Source organism: Acomys russatus, chromosome 9 (assembly GCF_903995435.1).
Source record: "Acomys russatus chromosome 9, mAcoRus1.1, whole genome shotgun sequence".
Lineage (NCBI taxonomy): Eukaryota > Metazoa > Chordata > Mammalia > Rodentia > Muridae > Acomys > Acomys russatus.
Genome location: NC_067145.1, coordinates 64,777,545 through 64,799,661, shown reverse-complemented (window position 1 = coordinate 64,799,661; position 22,117 = coordinate 64,777,545). Strand labels below are relative to the sequence as shown.

Here is a 22,117-nt window from a genome sequence, read left to right as displayed (position 1 = left end):
CTATTCATATGTGTATATGCACACACACACTGGGGCTGGGGACCAGGAGTCAATTGAAGAAGAGGGTCCCATCCTACTATGCAAGCCCTGGGTATCAGGCTTGGCAGCAAGTGCCTTTACCTGCTGAGTCATCTTGCTCGCCCATAGTAGTATTTTAAAACATAGATGGATATGTTTACAGTATGGATAAATCCCAAAATACTGTGCTGATGGAAGGAAGTGAGGCCAGAAAGAAGTGTGCTGCATAATTTCATGTACCCTTCAAAAAATGCAAACTGATCTATAGTGGACAGGAAGCAGTCCAGGGATTGTGTGGGTTGTCGGAGAAAAAGAAGCAAGCCATTGCAACAGACCAGGAGGAAGTTTTGAAGCTTTAAGTAGCTCCATGTTCTTGATGGTGGTTATGGGGGGAGGTTATGGACATCAAAGTGCATATACAATGGGCGTATTTTATATTTATAGCATATAGTCATTGAAAGTTTTCAAATCATACACTTCAAATATGTTGTATATTGCAATGTAAATCCATTAAATGTTTGAAAGCATGTTTTCCTGCTTAATTCTTAACCGGCTGCTATTTAGTTTCTAACCCCTGCCATGCAGAGTAACAACTTCAATAAGGTCCTCATTAATATTTGAATCACCACAGACACAAAAAAGCAATGCTGTTTATTGCTTTTCTGCCAGGTTTCTCAGTATGCCCGGTGCTCCTACCAACCCTTATCCTTCAGTACCCATGCTCGGTGACCTCTGTGGCCCTGCAGCCTTCCAGGTATCACCTGTCTCTACGCACAGTCTCTGCTCGCCTCTGTGGGTACTTAGTCTCTTCTGACTTCTGAACCAGGATATTTGCTGGGACTCTGATGCCACAACACGGCAATTTACTTGGTGATTACAAGAATATTTCAGGAAATTCTTCACTCTCCTGAACTTGGTTATCGCGTGCATTCTGAGACCCATCTGTATGACAAGTAATGGGACCCACTCTAACATAAGAGTTCTGTTTCTGAACGTTTGGTGCATTGTTCTATCCCATAGACAAAAATGCTGTTCTGTTATCCTTGGTAACATCACACTCCTGTAAGCTCAGCCCTTGGCTGCTACCATGTAAGCCAGGCGGGACGGCACACTTGATCCTCTGTCCACCTTACACTCCCAAGTGCTGGGATTACACATGTGCGCCACCACTAGCTTTGTGCACATGTTTGCAGCCAATACCCAATTATTTGCTCACCAAAGCTCATCTTTGCTGTCCACCAGGTACCACCTTCTCTGCGTCCATGGCAGACAGGAAGCAGAGGAAAGTCATACACAGGGAAACAAAATCCTTAAATCAACTGTTTAGCACAAACCACTATGACTTTGTCTCATTGCCTCCCATCGTACAGGAATTGCCTAGGTTGTATCTGGTATCAATTTCCCATCATGTATTCCTTTTACTACTGAAATCACCCCCTAAGGAATTCCCACACAGCCAACCCATCTTTCTCCATGCCTGCTTCACACAATGGCTGCCTATTGTACTCCGAGGCGGAAACTCTGAAATTTTCCTCCTCTGTGGCCCTCTTTGAGGTACCAAAAGAGCTGCAAAGTCTGCTCCCCTGGCAATCAGGATGCAGCATCTTCAGAAGCTTGGCTTTATCTACCTTGCTAGCTAGAATCTGTATTGACTTTCTGTTGCAAGCATTCTGATGTAGAAGCTAAGAGGAGACTAGCTTGCTGCACACAGCACTTGTCCCTGCAATGTCTCAAGCCTCTGTGTCTCTCACGCTCTTGCTTCTGTCTTTCTAAGGACCATCTTATGTCCAGTAAGAGTAGGAGTCACAGCCAACACATCCTAGAAACTCCATTTATGGCCCACCACCTCCAGCAGCTCCCATTATAGCCACTGGGTCCTGACACCATTTCCAGTACTCCTTAAACATCCCAGCTTTGTCTAACTCACTCTTCTAAGTACCCGTCTACATGACAATCTTTTTATGTTAATCGGAAGGATTTAGATTATGTCCATTCTTGATATTCAATGTCCCTAGGGTTCTGTGATAGTAATTTTATACCATCGATTCCACAAACATTCTTTGAGTCAAGTATCTTCATTTTAGGGGAAAAATAAGAAGCAAAGTCTTTTTTTCTTATCCTTTTCAAATTTAATAATTGTATTTTCTCTAAATGCATCTTGAGTCAGGTCCCCACAGTTCAAATTACCCTCAGAACCACTGTCTTCCATAGTCCTACTAGGATGGCACTTAAAGCAGTGAAGAAGCAAAGTGTTAAAGAAGTTACTTGAACAATTTAACCAGCTGTGAATGGGGAGACAGGGTGTTTGACATCCAGTGTGTAACTACAGATGCTGAAGTTCCTAGTCCCTAAGCCACAGCCAGTCTCTGTCCCCTCCCCCACCCTCCCCCATCTTAAGCAGAAGTTGAAGATTCATCTGTTCATCACAGTGTGTCTAGGGATAGAGCCTGAATGGCTGACAACCAGCAAACATTTGTCTAGTGAGTGAATGTGTCCTGACATCTCCTCCAATTTCATTCCACCATAGTATTCACAGGCCACTGAAGGAAAAGAGGGACAAAAAAATAACGTCCCAGCAGGAGCAATTCTCCTAATTCATCTGCTTCAGTTTGGTCGGTTTTGTACCAAGAAATCAATGCATCTAGTTAATTTTATTCTTCATCCGCTCTATTCCTTTCTCATGCTAAAAAGTAGGGGAGCTCTGCCACTGAATGACATGAAGAAGAAATCCCCTGGGGAAAATACATTCCGGATCACTGGAAGGAGAGTGGTACCGAAGGAGTTAATGGCACAGAGGGACAGGAAAAGAAGATCAGGCTCTGTGCAAAATTTTAGTATGGGTTCAGAAAGCAAAGGAGTCAGGGTATGACGAAAAGGAAGGGAGGGAGGGAGAGAGAAGTGGAGGGAAAGAATGAAAAAATAAAAAGAAGGAAGGAAAGGAAGGAGAGAGACAGAGACAGAGACAGAGAAATGTGGGCAAGAACTTGATGCCCAATTGTCTTCAGGGACCAGCTTCTCATGTGCAAGGCTCGCAGGAGGGGAGAGAGAACTCACTGTGTAAGAACGATGTGGGTGACTTTTAAGGCCAGCAGTGCATATGAATCCCGAAGCACTGTGCCTTAACTAAGCGCAGGGAGTTCAGATAAGGAATTGATTGCATGTGCTTGTGTACTCTGCTTTATCTTTAGCTTGAAGGAAGTATAATTTTGGCACACATTAAAAGAAGACAAAATATATGTGGCCATCCAGGCTTACTGAAAGGACATTTGTTACAAGGCAGGCCCACAGCTTTGCAGAAGGCACAAATACGAGGGGAAATCAGGCTCGGATTGTTTGGAAAGTGAGGTTGCTAGTGTCGCTAAATCCCTTTGAGTACGTTTTCCTCTTTTCTGTACATTGATTTTCATTCTAATTTATTTATTGTGATTACTGAGGTGGGAAAAGATTAATGTTGGAGTTTGCCTCCATACCCTCCCTACACACACACACACACACACACACACACACACACACACACACACCATCTCAAACACACACACACTCATACATATACACACTCACATATGTGCTCATGCATACAAACACACATACAGTTTCACATACACACAAAGCACACACACACACACACACACACACACACTCACACATGCACCAAGACCTGGTATGATGACACACACCTGTAACTTTTCAGAGGCTGAGGCAAGTGAATCTCAAGTTCAAGGCTAGGCTGAGCTTCATAGTAAAAGAATAACTATATTGATTTCAAAAGTAAAATAGACGCAAATATGTTCCATCTACAAGTCCTAGAGGCGACGTCAGTTACAGTCAACTGAGGGGTATGTTTGGTCTCCTTTTCTGCTTCAACGTAATTAAGTTTTAGTGTCCATCACAGTCTCCTTTTGTTCTACAGTGGCTAGTAGAGTTCCTGCTATGGTATCTGTGCATGCAGAATAATAAAAGCCACAAAGACAACACAACAATAAAACAGGAACCAGTGAGCAGAATATGGATAGGAATCCCTTCTTTACCTTGGATGGTCTTCTTAAATTATGTGCACATCAGCAGTGGTCTCACTGACCGTGCTGGTGGCAAAGAAGGGCTTCTTTTTTTCAGAATATCAACAACTTTGTGTGCAATAAAGACAAAAAATGGATATTGAACGAAAGGTCAGCAATTGGGTTGGGGGAGTGGATCTGCAGGTAAAGTGCCCACCACACAGGCATGAAGGCTTGAGCCTAGTCCCCAGAACGCATACAAAAGACCAGCTGTGGTGGCAGTGACCTGAAAGACCAGTGCTGGGGAAACTGAGACAGAGGCATTCGTTCCTGGGACTTTCGACAAGTCAGGCTAGTGGGACACATTTGTGAGTGTGCACTTGTACATGTATATACATACATGAATGTACACACACACACACACACACACACACAGAGAGAGAGAGAGAGAGAGAGAGAGAGAGAGAAAGAGAGAGGAGGAGAGAGAGGAGAGGAGAGAGAAGAGGAGGAAGAGAAAGAGAGAAAGAGAGAGAGAGAGAGAGAGAGAGAGAGAGAGAGAGAGAGAGAGAGAGAGAGAGAGAGACTAAACCCCTTCTATACTTTCCCTTTGCTGTTGTGATTAATGCATCATGTATCCTGAAGTATTGTCTCTTTATACATAGGACACAGTCTCAACCATGGTAAATTTTAGTCATTTTTCCTGTAGTCTCACTGTGTATACATCCCTGTCCGTCATCCTGCTTATAAAATAGATTCACCTGTATGCTGAGCATGACTGCATGCACAGCTATGCTGCTTCAGAGGAGCTTGACCTAAGACTCGAGGAAGAGCAGGCTCCAATAACTTTTCTTTTTGTGATGTGTAGGAGCTTTGTAAGCCTCAGCAAAATATTACACGCAAAAATACATATGCACATTACGTGTGTCATTACAAAAGCACACATGCAGGACTAGATAGTAAGCTGGGGTTATGATTTTAAAAATCTGGTTTGCATAAAGCAGAAGGCAGCCATGACCATGGTAACCAACAAGTACTGTTGCATCCGTTTTCGGCCTCTTCATACAAATATCACCCTTTGTTAAACTGCTTTAGGACTTGTCGAATATATAATTTTAAAATATAACTCTAGGGGATTCAGATGTTAAGAATACTGACTGTTCTTGCAGTCGACCTGGATTCTATTCCCAACATCCACACAGTGAACTCACAACTATCTGTTACTCCAGTCCTGTGAGATCTGAAACTATCTCTGGCCTCTGTGGGTACCAGGCATGCACATGGGGCAGCCATACCTTCAGGCAAAACCACCCATAAACATAAACTAAGATCAAAAGTAGATGTCATGATATTAGTCGCTGTAATTACCTGTGTTGTTGCCTAATACTGACAAATAAAAATTACAGATATCTTGAATAGTGCCCCTGGCCTGGCAGCACCACATACTTGTGATATCAGCACCTGGGAGGGGAAAGCAGGATTATCAGGAGGTCACCTTTGACTGTTAAAGCATATTTAAAGACAGAGTGAGCTACAGGAGAGAGAACCTGTCTTAAAAAAAAAAAAGAAAGAAAGAAAGAAAGAAAGAAAGAAAAAGAAAAAGAAAACCAAAAACCAAAAACAGAAAATTAAATTAAATTAGATATGGACTACTTCAATGTAATCTTGATTCAGGCACCAAACTTTCACAGAAACTCATCACCAACCATGATAGTTCGCAACCTTCTGTAACCCTAATTCAGCACAACACTGTGTTTACTTTGGTAAGCGCTCACATCAAAGCACACTGCATATGAGCATCACTAGCTAGGACTTACTGAGGAATACATGAATTTTAGACCTGTGTGAGAACCAATGCCTTGAAATACCAGCACTGGACGGCAGGACATGATTCAGCATGTCTACACTAAGACTAGGCTCCATTTAAAAGATGACTGGTAAGGCCACTAGTTTTCATTCATTCGTATTCTCTCCCTTTCCCTCCCCCGCCCCCTTTCTCTTTCTTGGGTCTCATGTGCCCAGGCTATCATTATTTGACTTTTAGCCAAGGGTAACCTTGAATTTTTTGTTGCTGCTGCCTTGGCTCCTGAGTTCACCAACATACCCAGTTTGCGGAGTATCAGAAGTGGAACCAAGGCTTTGTTCATGCTAGGAAAGCTCTCTACCAAGCAAGCTCCATCCCCAGCCCACAGCAACTCCATTTGTCCTTTCAAGGTTATTTATATTTAATGTGATTAATAATGCAGCTGGGTTTTAAGTTAGCATCTTGTTTACTGTTTCCTGTTTGCCCTATTTAATCCTTTGAGGGGGATTAAACTCAAGGCCTCACAGGCACTAGGCAGGCTTTCTATCTTGACAGTGTGTTGTTGTGTTTGTTGTTGCTGCTGTTGCTGTTTTTTTTTTTTTAACTTATTTTCCAATATTAAGATGGGGTCACACTAAGTTGTTCAGCTAGGCCTAGAACTTACTGTGTTCTGACCTAGGCCTGATCTCATCTCTTCATTGTGCACGGATTCCCTCATTCCTGCCTCCTTTGGTCAAGCATAGTTTAAAGTTCTATCATTGTGTCTGTCTTGAATTGTACTCTACCTTGTAGCATTATTTTCCGCTAGTAACATTTAAAAAAAATGCACATATGAGTGTGCATGTGTTGCAGTGACAAGCATTTTGTATGCATGCACATGTGGAGGCCTGAGGTTCCATGTTAGCCAGCTTCCCCAATGACGCTTCACTTTATATTTTGAGAGGGAGTGTCTCCCTGCACCATAAGCTTACCTGTTCAGCTAGACAGCCTGGCCAGGGAGCTTTTTAGAATCAGATTCTCCATCTCCAATCATTGTAGGTGTGAGCCACTTCTAAATGCATGGTGGGGCTTGAACTCAAATCTCCACGCTTTGGCCACAAACACTTTACTGGAAAGTGTTCTTAACCACAGAGCCATCTCTCCAGCCCTGAGTCTGGTATCGTAGGCTGCCATTTGTAGAGATTCTAGCTTATAGTTTCTTTTTCTTGTGAACTTTCAGAGCTGTGTTTTAGACAATGGTGGGGTCGTTGGTAACCTTCCAAAGACCCCTCTAGTCCAAATGTCTTTATGCATACATAACCTGTTCTCCTTAACCAGCATCCACACATCTAAGGAGTTCCTTTTTCACAGGAATTCTGAAGCAGATGTCTAAGGCATTCACCAAGGTCTTTCCACTCTGGATGGATCCACATCTAATATTTTCTTGAAATGTTTGTTCTAAGGAGCCTCCATACAGGTCTTAGCCTCTCAGGCCCTACACTGCATCCACCCTCCAGAAACACATGCCTTGGTGCATACCAAGAGTGCACACTGCTTCAGATCAGCTACCTTAACAACTACCAGCTCTCTCGGCATGTGTCTTCTGCCCAGAAAATCAAATCTGCCTCTGCTGGACTTTCACCTCTCAGTATTTCTTTGTGTGTGTGTGTGTGTGTGTGTGTGTGTGTGTGTGTGTGTGTGTGTGTGTTTCATGAAGAAAAAATTTAATGAGAATGTGTTCATTCAATGTAACTCCATTACCCTAAATTGCAACCATCTTTTGGCTATGTTTTATGTCTAAAATTATTATTTTGGAATTTTTTCCAGAGCTTATAGCTATTTCATAGCAGAAAAGTAAGTATATGGTTAGCTATAAGCAGAGAGTTCCCCCTAGTAGCTGAATGAATCTTATAATTTTCCTGTATGAGTTGTTTTTAGACAATAAATATCTAAGATGTCATGTATACAGAACATTACATGTATTCCATGCCCATTTTATCTGCCTTGCACACACATGTGCACACACACATGAGGGGGGTGGCACAAAGAGAAACAAGTTAATCTGGTAATATATTCTTGCTAAATGTAATATGTCCTTCCCTCCTGACCATGCACAGTTGATTTAGTCATAGCTTCTTTAGACTACTACTGAGGCTTGCATTCAAATGAGAAGACACCCTTGGATGCTTTTTGAAAACCATGATCGTCCCTAATTCTAACCCTGACCCTAACCCTAACCCTAACCCTAACTCTGTCTGTGGATTCACCAAATACTATTAAAGGCACCTGTGCTCCCACCAGCAAAAGGGCAATACAGCCATTTGAATGCCTGTTCCTTCTCTTAGCTGTAAAGAGGACACTTTCCTGTCCTTTTAGTACTCTCTTGCATTTCACCATTGGATTTATAGGTCCCTGAGGCATAGGAAAAATACTTCACATGAACAGGATATAGTATGTCTTGTGTTAGCATCTGTACTTGTAATTCACCAGGTTTATGTGCCTCTCATCAATTTCTTTGGCACATTGGTTGTGAGACCCTTGCAGATCCCAAAACCCAAAGATGTTCAAGACCCCTTACATAAATGTAGCATTTGTGTGTGGTATACATATATACACGTGTCTTCCTCGGGGGCTTTCTTTCCTTCTTTCTTTCTTTCTTTCTTTCTTTCTTTCTTTCTTTCTTCTTCTTCTTCTTCTTCTTCTTCTTCTTCTTCTTCTTCTTCTTCTTCTTCTTCCTCTTTCTCTCTAATTTGTTTTTTTGGAGACAGGGTTTCCTATGTGTAGCCTTGGCTGTCCTGGACTCGCTTTGGTAGACCAAGCTGGCCTCAAACTCACAGAGATCTGCCTGCCTTGCCTCCCACTGTGCTGGGATTACAGGCATGCACCACCACACCTGGCTTCTCAAGGTTTTCTTAAAACTCCCTAACAACACTAAACATGCTGTAAAGGCTATAGAAATGGCCAAAGCAATTCAATTGGGTTTTTTTTTTTTTCCTCCTTAGAGTCTCATATATCCCTGTGTAGACAAGGATGACCTTGGACACCTGACCTCACTGGCTCCACCTCCCCAGTGTGATTATGAATGTGTGCCAACATGGCCTATGCAGTATTGGGGATCAAACTTAGGGTTTCATGCATGCTAAGCAGGCACTCCACCAACTAAGCTGACTCTCCAGCCCTGGGTGGACTTAAAACAAATGTTTTCAATATGTAGTTTTAATGAGTGTTTGAAACTTGGAAAAACATGTGAAAGCAATCATTGTCTTTCCATCTGAAAGGTCTGGAAGCAAGACTCTGCTCTAGGACTACTGCTTGCCACTCCAGCACCCAGCATGCAACTCACCTGCGCCAGGGTGCCTGTTCCAGCTAAGCAGCCAGGCACCTTCTCCTTAGGATTTTCCCTATGACTTGAACTCCCTCTAAAAGAAATGTTTAGCTTTGTCTTCCCTAAGGACTGCTTCAGAAAGACAGCCTCAAAGGAAATGCACTCACCACTCTCTGTCATTCCACAAATTTTCCCATACCAAACCTCTATCTTTCCTGTTTTCCTTCTTGCTCTAAATAGAGCCAAAAAGTTATTTTTGCTTCTTTTAACATTGTGAAGTTTTGTTTGATAGTGTGCCTACCTGCCCTCCCCTCTCCCTCCCGCCTTATTCCCCTACTTTCATGTCTTCAGCCTTACCTCTCTCCCTCACTTCCTCCCTCACCCCCTCTTAAGCCTCACCTCTCCCCCCTCCATTCACCCTTCCTTCCTTTCTTTCCTCCTTTCCTCCTCTTTCCAAAGACACTGTTGCCTTAGACACTTCTTATAGATTTTCTTTCTTTTTTTCTTTTTCTTTTTTTTAATGACACAGACTACCTGTATAGCCCAAGCTAGACTCCTGTCTCAGACTGCCAAATCCTAGGATTGAAAGGTATGTGCTTTTATAAGAATGTTTGATCGTCTTTATATTAATTTAGGAAAATCCACCAAATGCCGTGGGGGCAGCCCCCTTCGTGTCTAGAACTTTGTTGCTCTTTAGTTAGGTGACATTAGTATATAGCAAGCACGGCTCCCCGCCCCCCCCCGCCCTCTTTCCAGCCTTCAAGTTCCTCATGAGTTGTCTATGAATTTAAAAGCCTGGCTAGGCTAACTGGGTGACTTGCCAGAAATCTTACAGCTTAGGAAGAGGGGTCAGAAAGATGAAGATGAGAGTTCAAGACAGACCAGGGGTTGGGAGTGGAGGGCTGGAGAAGGAAGGGAAGGGAGGGAGGAGAGAGAGGGAGGGAGGGAGGGAGAGGGAGAGAGAGAGGGAGCACCCATCTACCTACCTAGGGAGACTGCAAGTTTTATTTTTCTGATTTAAAAAAAAAGTGTGCGCGCATGCGTATATGCAGGCGGACGCGTCCTTTCACCGGTGTTTCTTTAATTTCTCCTGAAGTGTAAACTTCTGGGGAGAAAAAGCTGAGGCGTCCTTGCTGCTTCGCTCTGCATAAACGGACGTTCCTTAATTTTCAAATCCTCTGCGCACCGCACCACACTGTCTCCTAGAGAAAGGTTGGCAGCGAGGTCGTATATTTTCAGTGAACTGAGGTTCGCTCATCCATAACCTGAGGCCAAGAGATCACAGTCTTTATATACCCTTCCAAACAATTGAAGGAAACCTATTTCATATTTCAAGTGGAACACGAAACTGACCAACTTCAACCTTTGAGGCACCAGGGCGCAACTAGGGAGCACGTGAGGCTACACTGGGTGGGTGGACACTCCTCGCCCAGGCTCTGTGCCAGGTCTCTAGCGATCCCACCCGAAAAGCACCCGGGATCTCCTTCAGCTGGCTTCCCTCGCCCCTGCCAGGCAGAGAACACAGCCAAAGCCCGCACGCGGGGAGAAGCGTGGAGCCCGCAGGGCCACTGGGCATGCTCAGAAGCCGAGCAGGTTTGGGGCTTCAGCAGGCAGCTAGTGCGTTTCTCCGAAAGAAGGAAAAGGAGCAGGAAGGGGAGGAGGACTCGGGCAGCGGTAGCCACGATCGCCACCACCAGGCAGAGGAAGAGTTCGTGGGGAGGGACAGATCTCCTCCCACTTGGAGCGCCTTCTGCCTGCTTTTGGAGAAAAAAATAGGAGGCAAAGAAAGGGAGAAAGAGAAAAGGAAGAAGTGAGAGGGCAGGAGGGTTAAAAAAAAAAAATCTAAGGCGGGATCAGAGAGGGCTGGGGAGGGCAGGGGCGCGCAGGACGCGGGGGCGGATCAGCCGAGCCCCAGTGCAGTCGCCCAGGCAGGTGCCACGGCTGCTGCCCGGAGGCGGCATGTGACGCGCGGCCGCAGCTGCCCGCGGGCGGAGCGCGCTCGGACCCGGGGAGCGCAACCGCGGGCTGAGTCGGCTGCAAGCGGGGAGCTCAGCGCTCGCGACCCACCCGGAGGAGTCCGCAGCTGCGCTTGCACCCAGAAGCCTGATGATGCAGACAAGGGCGGCTCCGGGGCGCGAGCGACCCTGAGGGCAGTCGCCGTCTCGGAACCCCGAGCTGCGAGTGACCGAGGTTCTGCGGAGAGGACTGGACTGGACGGTCCGGGAGATTTGGGGGAGGCGCGGAGGACTCGAGTGGGACAGCCACCTGGAGCGCGACTGCCAGGTAAGGACACGCGGCGCTCGCCGCCGCGCCAAGCAGAGCGGCTGGCGGCGACCGTTGACCCGGTTTCTTGCCTTATCTGGTGGTGAAATAAAGGGGGAAAAGTTTTCCGCGGCCGTAGGAAATTTGTTTGCTGGCAGAGTTTAAAGGAAGGACTGGGTAGGGACTAAGAGGGGTGATTTTGTCAATCTGGAGGGACGGCAACGAGATTGATCTGGTGAGGAGTTGGTGCGCTGAGAGCAAGGGTGGAGAATGTAGCGCGCCTGGAAAAGGACGGTGACAAGCATTCGGTGGGCGAGAGAGCCCAGGTTGGCCCACCTAGCTCCCTTGGGCTTCTTTTTTTCTCTCTGGTATGCAGGATCAAAACGCGAAGCAGGGGGAGGAGGGGTCCAGAGCTGCGTGTCTGTGCGCCTGTGTGCTGGGTCCTCCGTGTGCCTTTTAATACCGTTCTTTAGGAAAGCTAAATCAGACCCCTGCCACCTCGCAGCGAGGGGCGACTGCTGGGGTTGCTTTTTTGGAGCTAAGAGGCGTACTGGAGCTAGGAGACAAAAGTGTGCGCTTCTCCTCTGGCTTAGCAAAGGCTGCTAAACTACCCAGTTCTCTGGAGCTCTCTCGCTCTGGCGCTAGGAGTTACAGTGCGCAGCTTGTTGGTTTCTAAGCTGTATTAAGCCTCTGAGGTTAGGGGAATGGTTGACACCGAGGGGGTAGAATTCACTTGTCCGCTCCATGCTGTGAGTGTTGGAACTGTGACCCTGCCCTGCCTGCTGGTGAATATGTGAGACTCTCCCTGCACTCAGCGTGGAAGTAAGAGAGGAAGCAAGCTTTGGGGACTTGCATCCATATGGACGTATTCAAAAAAAAAAAAAAAAACAGCCCTTGATTTATGAATAAGTGTTTTTTTAACCTGCCCAAAGTCTGTAAGCATATATGCTGCCACCCACCCACCAGGCTCCACTAATATTGTTGGCAGGGTTTTGACAGGGTGGTAGACTCTATGCTGTTAGAGAGACTGACCGTTTTATTGTGAGCTTTCAGCAGATCTTTCCCTTTTCTCTTGGCCTCTGAGATTCCACAAGATAGAAAGTGTACCATTCCCCAGTACACACACACACACACACACACACACACACACACACACACACACACACACAGCACCCTTCCCCCTTTCTCACTCAATTACTATTTGAAAACAGAGCATATTCTTAAATAATAATTACGAAGCCCAGAGGGTTTCATATTGGGAAAGAATTCATTCTGCAGGAACCATTCAACACTGTTTCCTGTGTTTAAAACAATGCTAGTGGATTTGTTGGAGAGATCTTACAGGAAGATATACCTTCCAAAGAGGAGGAAAGGGAGCCTGGAATAAATACACACAGGGATGCAGGGGTGGGGTGGATGGATGGTAAAAGGACAGAGGTCTTTCTGTTTCATTTGTTGTGCCACTGGTGGCTCCCTGTTGTGCCAGGAGCCTTGTTGGGGGAGTATGGAGCGTGCTTGCCTCTTTCATGTGTGTTCTCATAGCCCACAGCAGTGTAGTGTGAAGCCCACATCTGCCACCAGATAATCCCTTCTTTAGGTTATGTTTATGTACTTTGTCTCAATTAGCTTACCCTGCAGTTTAGCTATGGTTATGCCAGGAGGCATGCCATTTCTGAAGTTCCATTAAGAGCACATGACTTTAACACAAACTACTAAGTTAAAAATAAGAATGACTGCAGATCTGATATGGACTGTAACCTATGCTGGGAGTGGTGTTTTGAGATTGAATTAAACATGAAAATAAGAGTGATGTAAGACCTTTAAAAACAATAGTAGATAGTGATTTTAATGGATTCAATAGTTTAATGAGAAAATGAGATAAAAGGAGGGCCTTTTGAAAAAGCCTATGAGCGTAAATCTTTGTCCATAAAAATTATTGTTAGAAGAAAAATTTTAAAACTTATTGTTAGGCAAAGGTATAATTTTGAGCAATAGACTATGTGGAATTGAGTGGGATTTTGATAAAGACCACATATTAAGATAAGAGTAGCGGTGTCTTAAACCTACTCTGGAACTTATGTAAGAAACTCATAAGCTTTAGGGAAATCTGAAAAGGATTTCAATACACTGCTTTTTTTTTTTTTTTTTTCTTTTTTTTTTCCCTGAGAGAGGGATAGCTAAATTCTACTTCATACTTTTTTCTGGAGATTTCTAAAGCAAGGATAAGGGCTCTATTTAAAGAGTACCTTTTCACTTTTTCTTATAAAAAAATTAAATGGCTTATCTTTTACAAAAAAGAAAAAATGTTGTTGTAAGCTAGAATATATGAGAATGCAAGCCTCTTTCCATCATATTTTAGTTTTTAATAGCAGGCAACCTGTTGCACATGAGTTGGGGGTAGGGGAAGTAGACAAAACTAGAATATCTTGGGTCCATGTTAATAAACTGAATTAGAAACATAAAGGTTATATAAAGTCAAAGCTTTCTGAAGTGCTAACTTTTTTTTTTTAAAGTTTTTCTTCCATTTTTTAAAAAAAGCTAAAATATCATCACGTATCTTGAGCCAACATAGTGTTCTTGCCTAATAATGCTGTTAGCCTTGGCAGATTCAGTTGCTTACGCCAAGGGGCCTGGACATCGTCACTGTTAACGATTGAAGAGCCTGGGTCTGGTTCGCAGTGTGGGGACGTTTCTGTGCAACAGCAGCTGTGGTGGCCTGTACAGCGGGGGTGAACAACAGAGAGCTGCACAGAGCCGGGGGCCCAGCTTCCCGTCATGTATCAAGGCCTGATTCTGTATGTGGTCTGTTTCTGACTGATACCATTATATTCCTCAGCACGGTTTTGAAGAATGGCTAATTGGAAACATTTTCTTTCACATGGTATACTTGTGGGTTGAAAATATATCTTCCTTACAGAGAAATATTTTTTAAAGGCATGTATGGCTCCAATAAAGAGAACTAATCAAACCCCTTTATTATTTTCATATCTAAAGATTCAGCATATACAAATATGCTGGCAGTTAGTTGTTAAAGGAAGCCTATATATGGCTTCCCAAAATGTGGGTTATTTATGAAATGCAAAATCAGACTATGTATTTATTTATTATGTCTAGAAGTTTCCTTCAGTCTGGTAGAAGTTCTGTTTTGGTTCTTATCCTCTTTGGTTTGGACTGTCAAATTCAAAGGAAAGTCTTGGCTTCATGACAAGATCATGTAATGAGTTTAACATGAGGGAGGCAACACCAGTCCAGGTGGAAGTCAGGTTCGAGCGCCTGCCCGACAGACTCTGCTTTCTGTTAAGGAAGCTGCCTAGGCCTTGGATCAAGTACAAAGCAGACTGCTGAGCCCAGATTGTTCAGTGTCTAAAGGTGGCTCTCTCCGTCTACCCCTTACAGACAGCCTGCAAGGGCCAAAGCTGTCCCTTTTAGGGACTTATTTTGTTGTGCTCCTGAGTGACTTATACTGTTGCATTTCTGGCCGGTGGAAACCTTCATTGGAACTGGCATTGGGAGCTATTGATAATAAGGAGCCACCCAGGTCCTCCATGAAGACTGCAAGGCCTCCCAAGCTTTTTATTTCTGCCTAGCATCTGCACATGTCCGTGTTTTGCCCATCTACACTCAAGGCTGGCACGAGGAGAGAGCCCATGCAGACGAACATTCTTGTTCTGTGTACACACATTCATCTGTATGCGGGTGCATGTGTGTTTTAATGTCAGTAAAAAAGTGTCTGCTGGTGCTTGCAGCAGCCAGAGAGCAGCCTCACTCCGCTGGGGCTCCTCTGCCTTGTTTTCGTGACACAGGGCCTCTCATTGGCCTGGGTCTCACCAGGCAGAGGAAGCTGAATATGACTAGCAAGCCCCAGAGGCCCAGTTATCATTATCTCCCCAGCATCTGCTGATCACAAGTGTGTGCCACCATGCCTGGCTTAAGGGCAGGGGGAGAGAAAGATGGCTTCTGAGGATCAACTCCAAGTCCCTCTTGCTTTTGCAAGTCAAGCACTTTACCAACGGAACTATTTCCCCAGCCCCCAAAATAATCTTTTGAACAAACTCATAGGCACTCTGCAGTGGCCTGCAATCAGAACCCATGCCCCCTCAGTACTTCCAGAGAGAGAGAGAGAGAGAGAGAGAGAGAGAGAGCATGAAGCGCCACTGTGAGGTGACGAAGGCTCAGCCTTCTGCGCTGTGTGTGCCTGCCATTTAGGAGTCCTGGCGGTGTGCACACCCTTCAGCTTCTGGCGGGCTCTCCCCTGCAGGTTGGCAGTTTAAAATTCTTCCCACTTTTGGAGCCTCCTGACCCTGACCCTCCTGAGGACCAGAGGACTCTGGGCAGGCATGCGGGCATCATCTAAGCCCTTCTCTGCAGACAGCTTCAGGCGCTGTGCTGCCGTGGGTGTAGCATCCACCTGGCCACGACCACAGCCTCACATGCTGAGCTGTCATCTTCTCCACAAATGTGCCAGCTCACCATGAAGCCAACCAGACTAGGAGAGCTTGTAAGAAATTGGCTATGCAATGAATAGGAAGAAGCCAGCAGGTGCATGGAGGACTTTGAGGCCCTGCTGTTTCCTTGCACTCTGCAAATAACTCCAGGACCTAGCCAACTTTACTTGTTCTTACCCAGTTAACACTGAGGAAAGATCTAGTCTTGAGTTCCTTGAGCCTGTCCTAATCCTGTGGGCTGCAGCAGTTCCTTGGGCTCCTAAGCCTGAACTCTCATCTCACTGTTATCTCGCGTGACTAGGCTTCTTTTTGTGTTTTCAGTTCACCTTTTCAACTCTAGGTTTCATGTTTTGCCTGGAATAACTTTCAGCAATGACCTTGACAGTCAGCCATGCTCTTGCCAAGACTTCTTCTCCACGAGCAAGACTCCATTCTATTATTTTCAGTCTCCGATTCAGCTCCAGGGTGGACAAAACCCGGACCTAAGGCACAGTCCCCTGTCCTGACGATGCACCAGCCACACTCCCTAGAGACTTGTGTGGCCAAGTTCACCTAACAACTAAAATCTCCTTGTCTGTCATTGTTGGCCAGATCAAATCTCAAGCCTCCACACCCCCTCCTGCCACTGTAATTTGAGTTGCTGACTATCCACTGCCAAATTAATCCTCCGTTAGGTCATTTGTTCTAGCCAGCTTAGCCTGTTTCTCCTGCCCCCCACTGTTCCCTTGGAATCTGGCACGCCAGCTGAGCTGTGACATATTCCACCTCGGTCACCTCTGACACAGGAAGTGACAACAGCACAGGCTGCCTGGCTCAGACCAGATATCCTCCAACCACCGCTGCAGATAAATTCCAAGGAGTCAACCCAGCATCAAAGGTCGTCAGCCTGTTTCATAGAAACTGGCCACCAGCCATCAGCATTTGGAGACCTCTACTTAAGGCATGAGATGTCCTGGTGATCTTCTCCTGAGCCTGGTCATTTGTCAAGGGAGATACCACTGTGGGCTTGGGCATAGTGTCACTCTGACATATACCCGCTACCATGGGCTCAGCTGGCAGAAACCTGGTTACCACTGTTCATGAATGAATTGAGCCAGGGCTTACCTCCAAATGATGTCCTGCATCAGTAGTACCTCACAGACCAGGAACTTGTCATTCCCAGCACTGCTTGGGCTCTTTGGTTCAAATCGGTAGCGAATGTTGATTCAGTGTATGTGTGTGCTATGTGCTTGCTCGTTAGAAAAGTGTTGAATGCAGTCACTTTTGTGATAGTCCATGTTCTCAGTAGAGAGATGACTGAAAACACTCATCTTGTTATGTGGACATCCCCCAGCACTGGTGCTTAAACAACTGAGCCTCTCACAGATGGCATCCTGTCTGCTTTGTCTCATGTGAGTGGCAATATCATGTTTGCAGAGTGTTCCGGGGGGACATAGGGAGGCCGTGGAACCTCTATCTGGACTTTTCCTTTCTTAGCTCCCTCTCCACAAGTTCTCCCCACTGTGCGGGGCCACAAGCGCTCTACAGCTGTCCTCAAGTGCAGGTGTTACTCCACTTTCCTGTCATAAATTAGTATTGATCACTTAATTTGTTGAATTATCAGGAGCTGAAAGAAACCTATGTCTAGGTAATTGGCAAGTCATTTCTCTCTCATTGAATTCTGGTGGAACTTCCAGTCTTTGGTATTCCATTTGACAATGAAGGATAAAACTCAGGAAGTTTCATGTTGATTTTCTCCAGAGTTGACTGCATAAAGAGTATATAGATAAATTTTAGCAAATATCTTAGTTTGAATACTATGAATAAATCTACCAACCCATCAGTCTTCAATATCTGTTATTTATTACTCATCCACTTAAAAGTGATATTTGTTTATCACCTCTCATCAATATATAGCATCTATTTAACAATGCTACCTATCTGTCTTTATCTTTACTCTCCACACCCCACCCGCTCTTATCTAGCAGGGCTCCTGGAGTGGACCTGATTGGGGTGACAAGGGAATAAAGACAGAGCCAGGGGACACATGGAAAACTGAGATCAGATGGTCTGGGTTCTCTGATGGGCAAACCTCAGGGCTCTGAAAGCTACTGTGCTTACTAGATATAACTGAACAGTGAGGCCAGGTCATTGCTTACAGCTGAACAGGGAGGCGGGGTTCTTACAGACAGATGAGCAGGGAGGCGGGGTTCTTACATACAGATGAACAGGGAGGCGGGGTTCTTACATACAGATGAACAGGGAGGCGGGGTTCTTACATACAGATGAAAAGGGAGGCAGGGTTCTTACATACAGATGAAAAGGGAGGCGGGGTTCTTACATACAGATGAACAGGGAGGCGGGGTTCTTACATACAGATGAACAGGGAGGCGGGGTTCTTACATACAGATGAACAGGCGAGGTCTTACAGGGAGGCGGGGTTCTTACATACAGATGAACAGGGAGGCGGGGTTCTTACATACAGATGAACAGGGAGGCGGGGTTCTTACATACAGATGAACAGGGAGGCGGGGTTCTTACATACAGATAGACAGGGGAGGCAGGGTTCTTACATACAGATGAACAGGGAGGTGGGGTTTATGGTATACAGCTAGATCAAGGAGACAGGGGAAGGAAGCCATGGTGGCCACCTTCTGCACGCAGTGTCCGCATTCACATGCAGACAAGGAAGGCCATGCCGCTCTCCCATGGGTCTGAGGCTCTAGGGTCCTTGACGCTGTGTCTACACCCACAGCGCACACTCTGTTAGTCCTTCAGTCACCCAAGGCTCCTTCCGCTCCCAGCGGTTGCTATCTACCACCAATCTATCATCAATCTCATCATCCCTCACTGATAACCTATTTATAGACGCCTGTATCGTTTCTACATATAACTTTTATATCTGTCACCTACTTTTCATCAACATCTTATCACATGTCTTGTGTGTGTGTGTGTAATCTATCTACCATCTGTCTTTCATCTACTTATCAGTATTTACCTTTCCTCTATCAAACGTCGATTTCTATCAAAGGCATCTAACTTTTGAGGCCCTAACTCCCTTCTAAATGGTCACAGCAGCTTCTCTTTTTCTGTGATTCCAGCTCCAGGCCTTTCTTATGCATGTGGTCGCATTGACAGTCTACCTACAAAGGCCAGGGAAATCCTTCAACGATTCTTTTTTTTTTTAAACCTTAAACAAGTCATCTGCCATATCAGGAAGTCACAGCTTCTGGGAAGTAAGAAATGAATGTGTGTGTGTGTGTGTGTGTGTGTGTGTGTGTGTGTGTGTGTGTGTGTGTGTGTGTTTGAGGTTTTTTGAGACAGGGTTTCTCTGTATAAACTTGGCTTTCCTGGACTTGCTTTGTAGACCAGGCTGGCTTCAAACTCACAGAGATCTGCCTGCCTCTGCCTCCCACGTGCTGGGATTAAAGGCATGCGCCACCACTGCCTGGCTATGAACATATATATATATATATATATATTTTTTTTTGAGAGCCATCATTCAGAACATGTCAGATATCAACAGTGAGTGCTGTCTTTGTTGCTTCTTTCAATATGATAAAAAATAATCTGACAAAAGCAACTCAAGGGAGAAAGGACTTACTTGGCTCAGTCTCATGGCAGGAAGTCAAGGTAATAGGAGCGTGCAGGAGCTGACACTTTTCATCTACAGTCAGGAAGCAGAGAACAGTGAATGCTTAGGCTAATTTTCTTTCTCCTTTTCATTCAGCCTTGGACCTCAGCCCACAGGATGGTGCCATCCACAGTGGGTGGGTCTTTCCATCTCCATTAGTCTAATCTAGTTAATCGTCCACAGGTTGCCTGGAGGCTAACCCAGTTTATACAATCCCCTTGTGGGCACACTCAGAGTCTTCCCATCAACATAAGTGTTCCTTCATAGAAGATTCTAGATACCAACAAGTTGGCAGTAAAGATTGACTACCACAAGTACCTTAGGCATGGCTTTATAGGCAGACATCTCACAGAGCAGCCTGTGCCTTGAGAAATGAATGTGACATGCTGATTTACTCCAGACTTAGAGAGCAATGCAGGGCAGAATCAGACAGCATTCATACCTCCCTACATCTTACCATCACCTGACACAAAATCTGACTTCTGGCTTCATAGAATGTACTTTTCGTGGTTTGTTTTGATTTTTTGTTTTTGTTTTTGTTTTTCTGAGACAGGGTTTCTCTGTCCTGGACTCACATTGTAAACCATGCTGACCTTGAGCTCACAGAGATCTGCCTCTCTCTGCCTCCGAAGTGCTGAGGTTAGAGGTCTGCACCACCACATCTGGATATTTTCCAAAAGTCACCTGCAGTCTCTGAGTCAGTTCCCTTGGCTTTGTAACAACATGTTTAACCCCCCCCCCCAATTGTCAGGACATTCCGTGCCCTGGTCTCATCTGCACAGTTTTTCAACACCTCTTCCTCAGTTTATATCATGCACTTTTTCAATGTAATCCATATTCATGGCTTCCATCACCGAGTCAGCATGAATCACTCTTTCTCCCCAAACTGACTTAGCTTCAGGAGAACTAACTATCATGACACACTTGCTCAGGGGCCTCTGTTTTCTCCTCCTCCTGCTCCTCTCCTGGGCCTCCTATTTCTACAAACAGCATGATCAACCTACATTTCCACATAATCTTGATTTATGCCCTCTCTTCCCCTCCCACATTGTGCCAGATGCCGGATCCTAATACTCAACCTAGTCATGGCTCTAACTTCTTGGCTACTCTCCTTTCCTGCTACGAGCATTTCAATTCATCAGCTTTCTATCTTTAATGTGCATTCAGCTACATACAGAACTTGGTAAAATGCACACTTTGATGCATGAGGTCTGGGAGAGACATTTTCAATAGATTTTCATGGGCAGAGCCTCATCTGAGTTCATATCACACTAAGGAGAAAAGCAGGGTTTTTTTTTAAATATTTATTTATTATGAATACAGTATTCTGCCTGTATGTAGGCCTGCTCACCAGAAGAGGATGCCAGATCTCATTATAGATGGGTGTGAGCCACAAAGTGGTTGCTGGGAATTGAACTCAGGACCTTTGGAAGAACAGCCAATGCTCTCAACCTCTGAGCCATCTCTTCAGGCCCTGAGAAAAGCAGTTTTTAAGCCCTTTGAACATTCCTTTTAGTGTCTGAGATCTTTAGATTCTGTATTTGACTACAGTTTCTCTTTCCAATCCATTTCTGCAGATTTCTTATTGAAGATGAATTTTTATCATTTTTGTCTTGAGTCCAACATCTTCGTTAACATCCTTGCCAACTAGCAATGGACTAATCACTAAGTGTCTTGCACCATCCATCCTGGTCCCTGGCATGATTTGCATTTTAACTTCAGTCTCAAGGCTTCCTTTCTCTTAGCCCTCTATACTTACTATATTTTCTGTTCTGTCCTTGTGCTAGAAGGATGCCCTCTCATTTGTATCTTCAGAGATTGGGACTTTATCATTTTATCAAGGATTACTTGAAATAACACTTTTCCTTAGCAGTTCCTCTCCTGGTACTCTGTCAAAATTACCATCTTCTCATTGATCCAACACACTGTTGTTTTGCTTATGTATGTCCATACATTATTTCAGACTTCAGGCCATAAAACCCTTAGGCCTCCTTTCCAAGTCACTTTTGCCAGACCCAAGCATAGTCTTCCTCTTAGATGATTGATATGCACATCTGCATATAAAATATGTAGCTACAGAGCCTTTGCTGGTGTCTCATTAAATAAATAATATATAACACATACAATTTAAACATGTCATATGCAGATGATTTTGAAGCTAACCATGACTTCACCTCCTTGGTGGTAGCCAATCTTGGTGCATAATCTTTATTGCTTCAGCTCCAGGGCCTATGTAGTAAAGGTTTAGTTCTCAGCATCACTGTTATTGAGAAGTTGTAGAAACTCTTAGCAGTGGAAGGGTTTTAGCTGAGTGGTGGTGTGGTCTCACACAGGCACTTCTTCCCCTCTCTCTCTTCATTCTCTGTCCCTAAGGTGAAGGACCTCTCCCACACAGTACTACCACAGTCCCTGCCTCCATATAGGCTAAGAGCAATCAGCTCAATAAACCATAGATAGGAACTGTGAGAAAGGAAAAGAAAAACCACTTATCTGTTCATAAGTCGATTTATCTCAGGTATTTTTCATAGTGATGGAAAGCTGACTAACATATACATGTTGTAACATTTACTCTCTACAAACCAGGGATAATAATAGAGTTTTGCAACTTGATTTGAAATGTAAATCACCTCCCTATTTTTAAAATCTGAAGTTCATTCCAAAACATTGACTGATTTAACT

At 44.8% G+C, this 22,117-nt stretch overlaps 1 protein-coding gene across 1 annotated transcript in view; it reads left to right on the top strand.

The window, feature by feature from the left end:
* Positions 1 to 10,692: 10,692 nt before the first annotated feature.
* The window catches only part of LOC127193659 (uncharacterized), a 186,018-nt gene continuing 174,593 nt past the window's right edge, over positions 10,693 to 22,117 (top strand). The window contains exons 1-2 of the mRNA XM_051150883.1: positions 10,693 to 10,830; positions 10,966 to 11,401. Of these exons, the coding sequence (XP_051006840.1) occupies positions 10,693 to 10,830; positions 10,966 to 11,401 (574 nt within the window). The remainder of the gene's footprint in view (positions 10,831 to 10,965; positions 11,402 to 22,117) is intronic.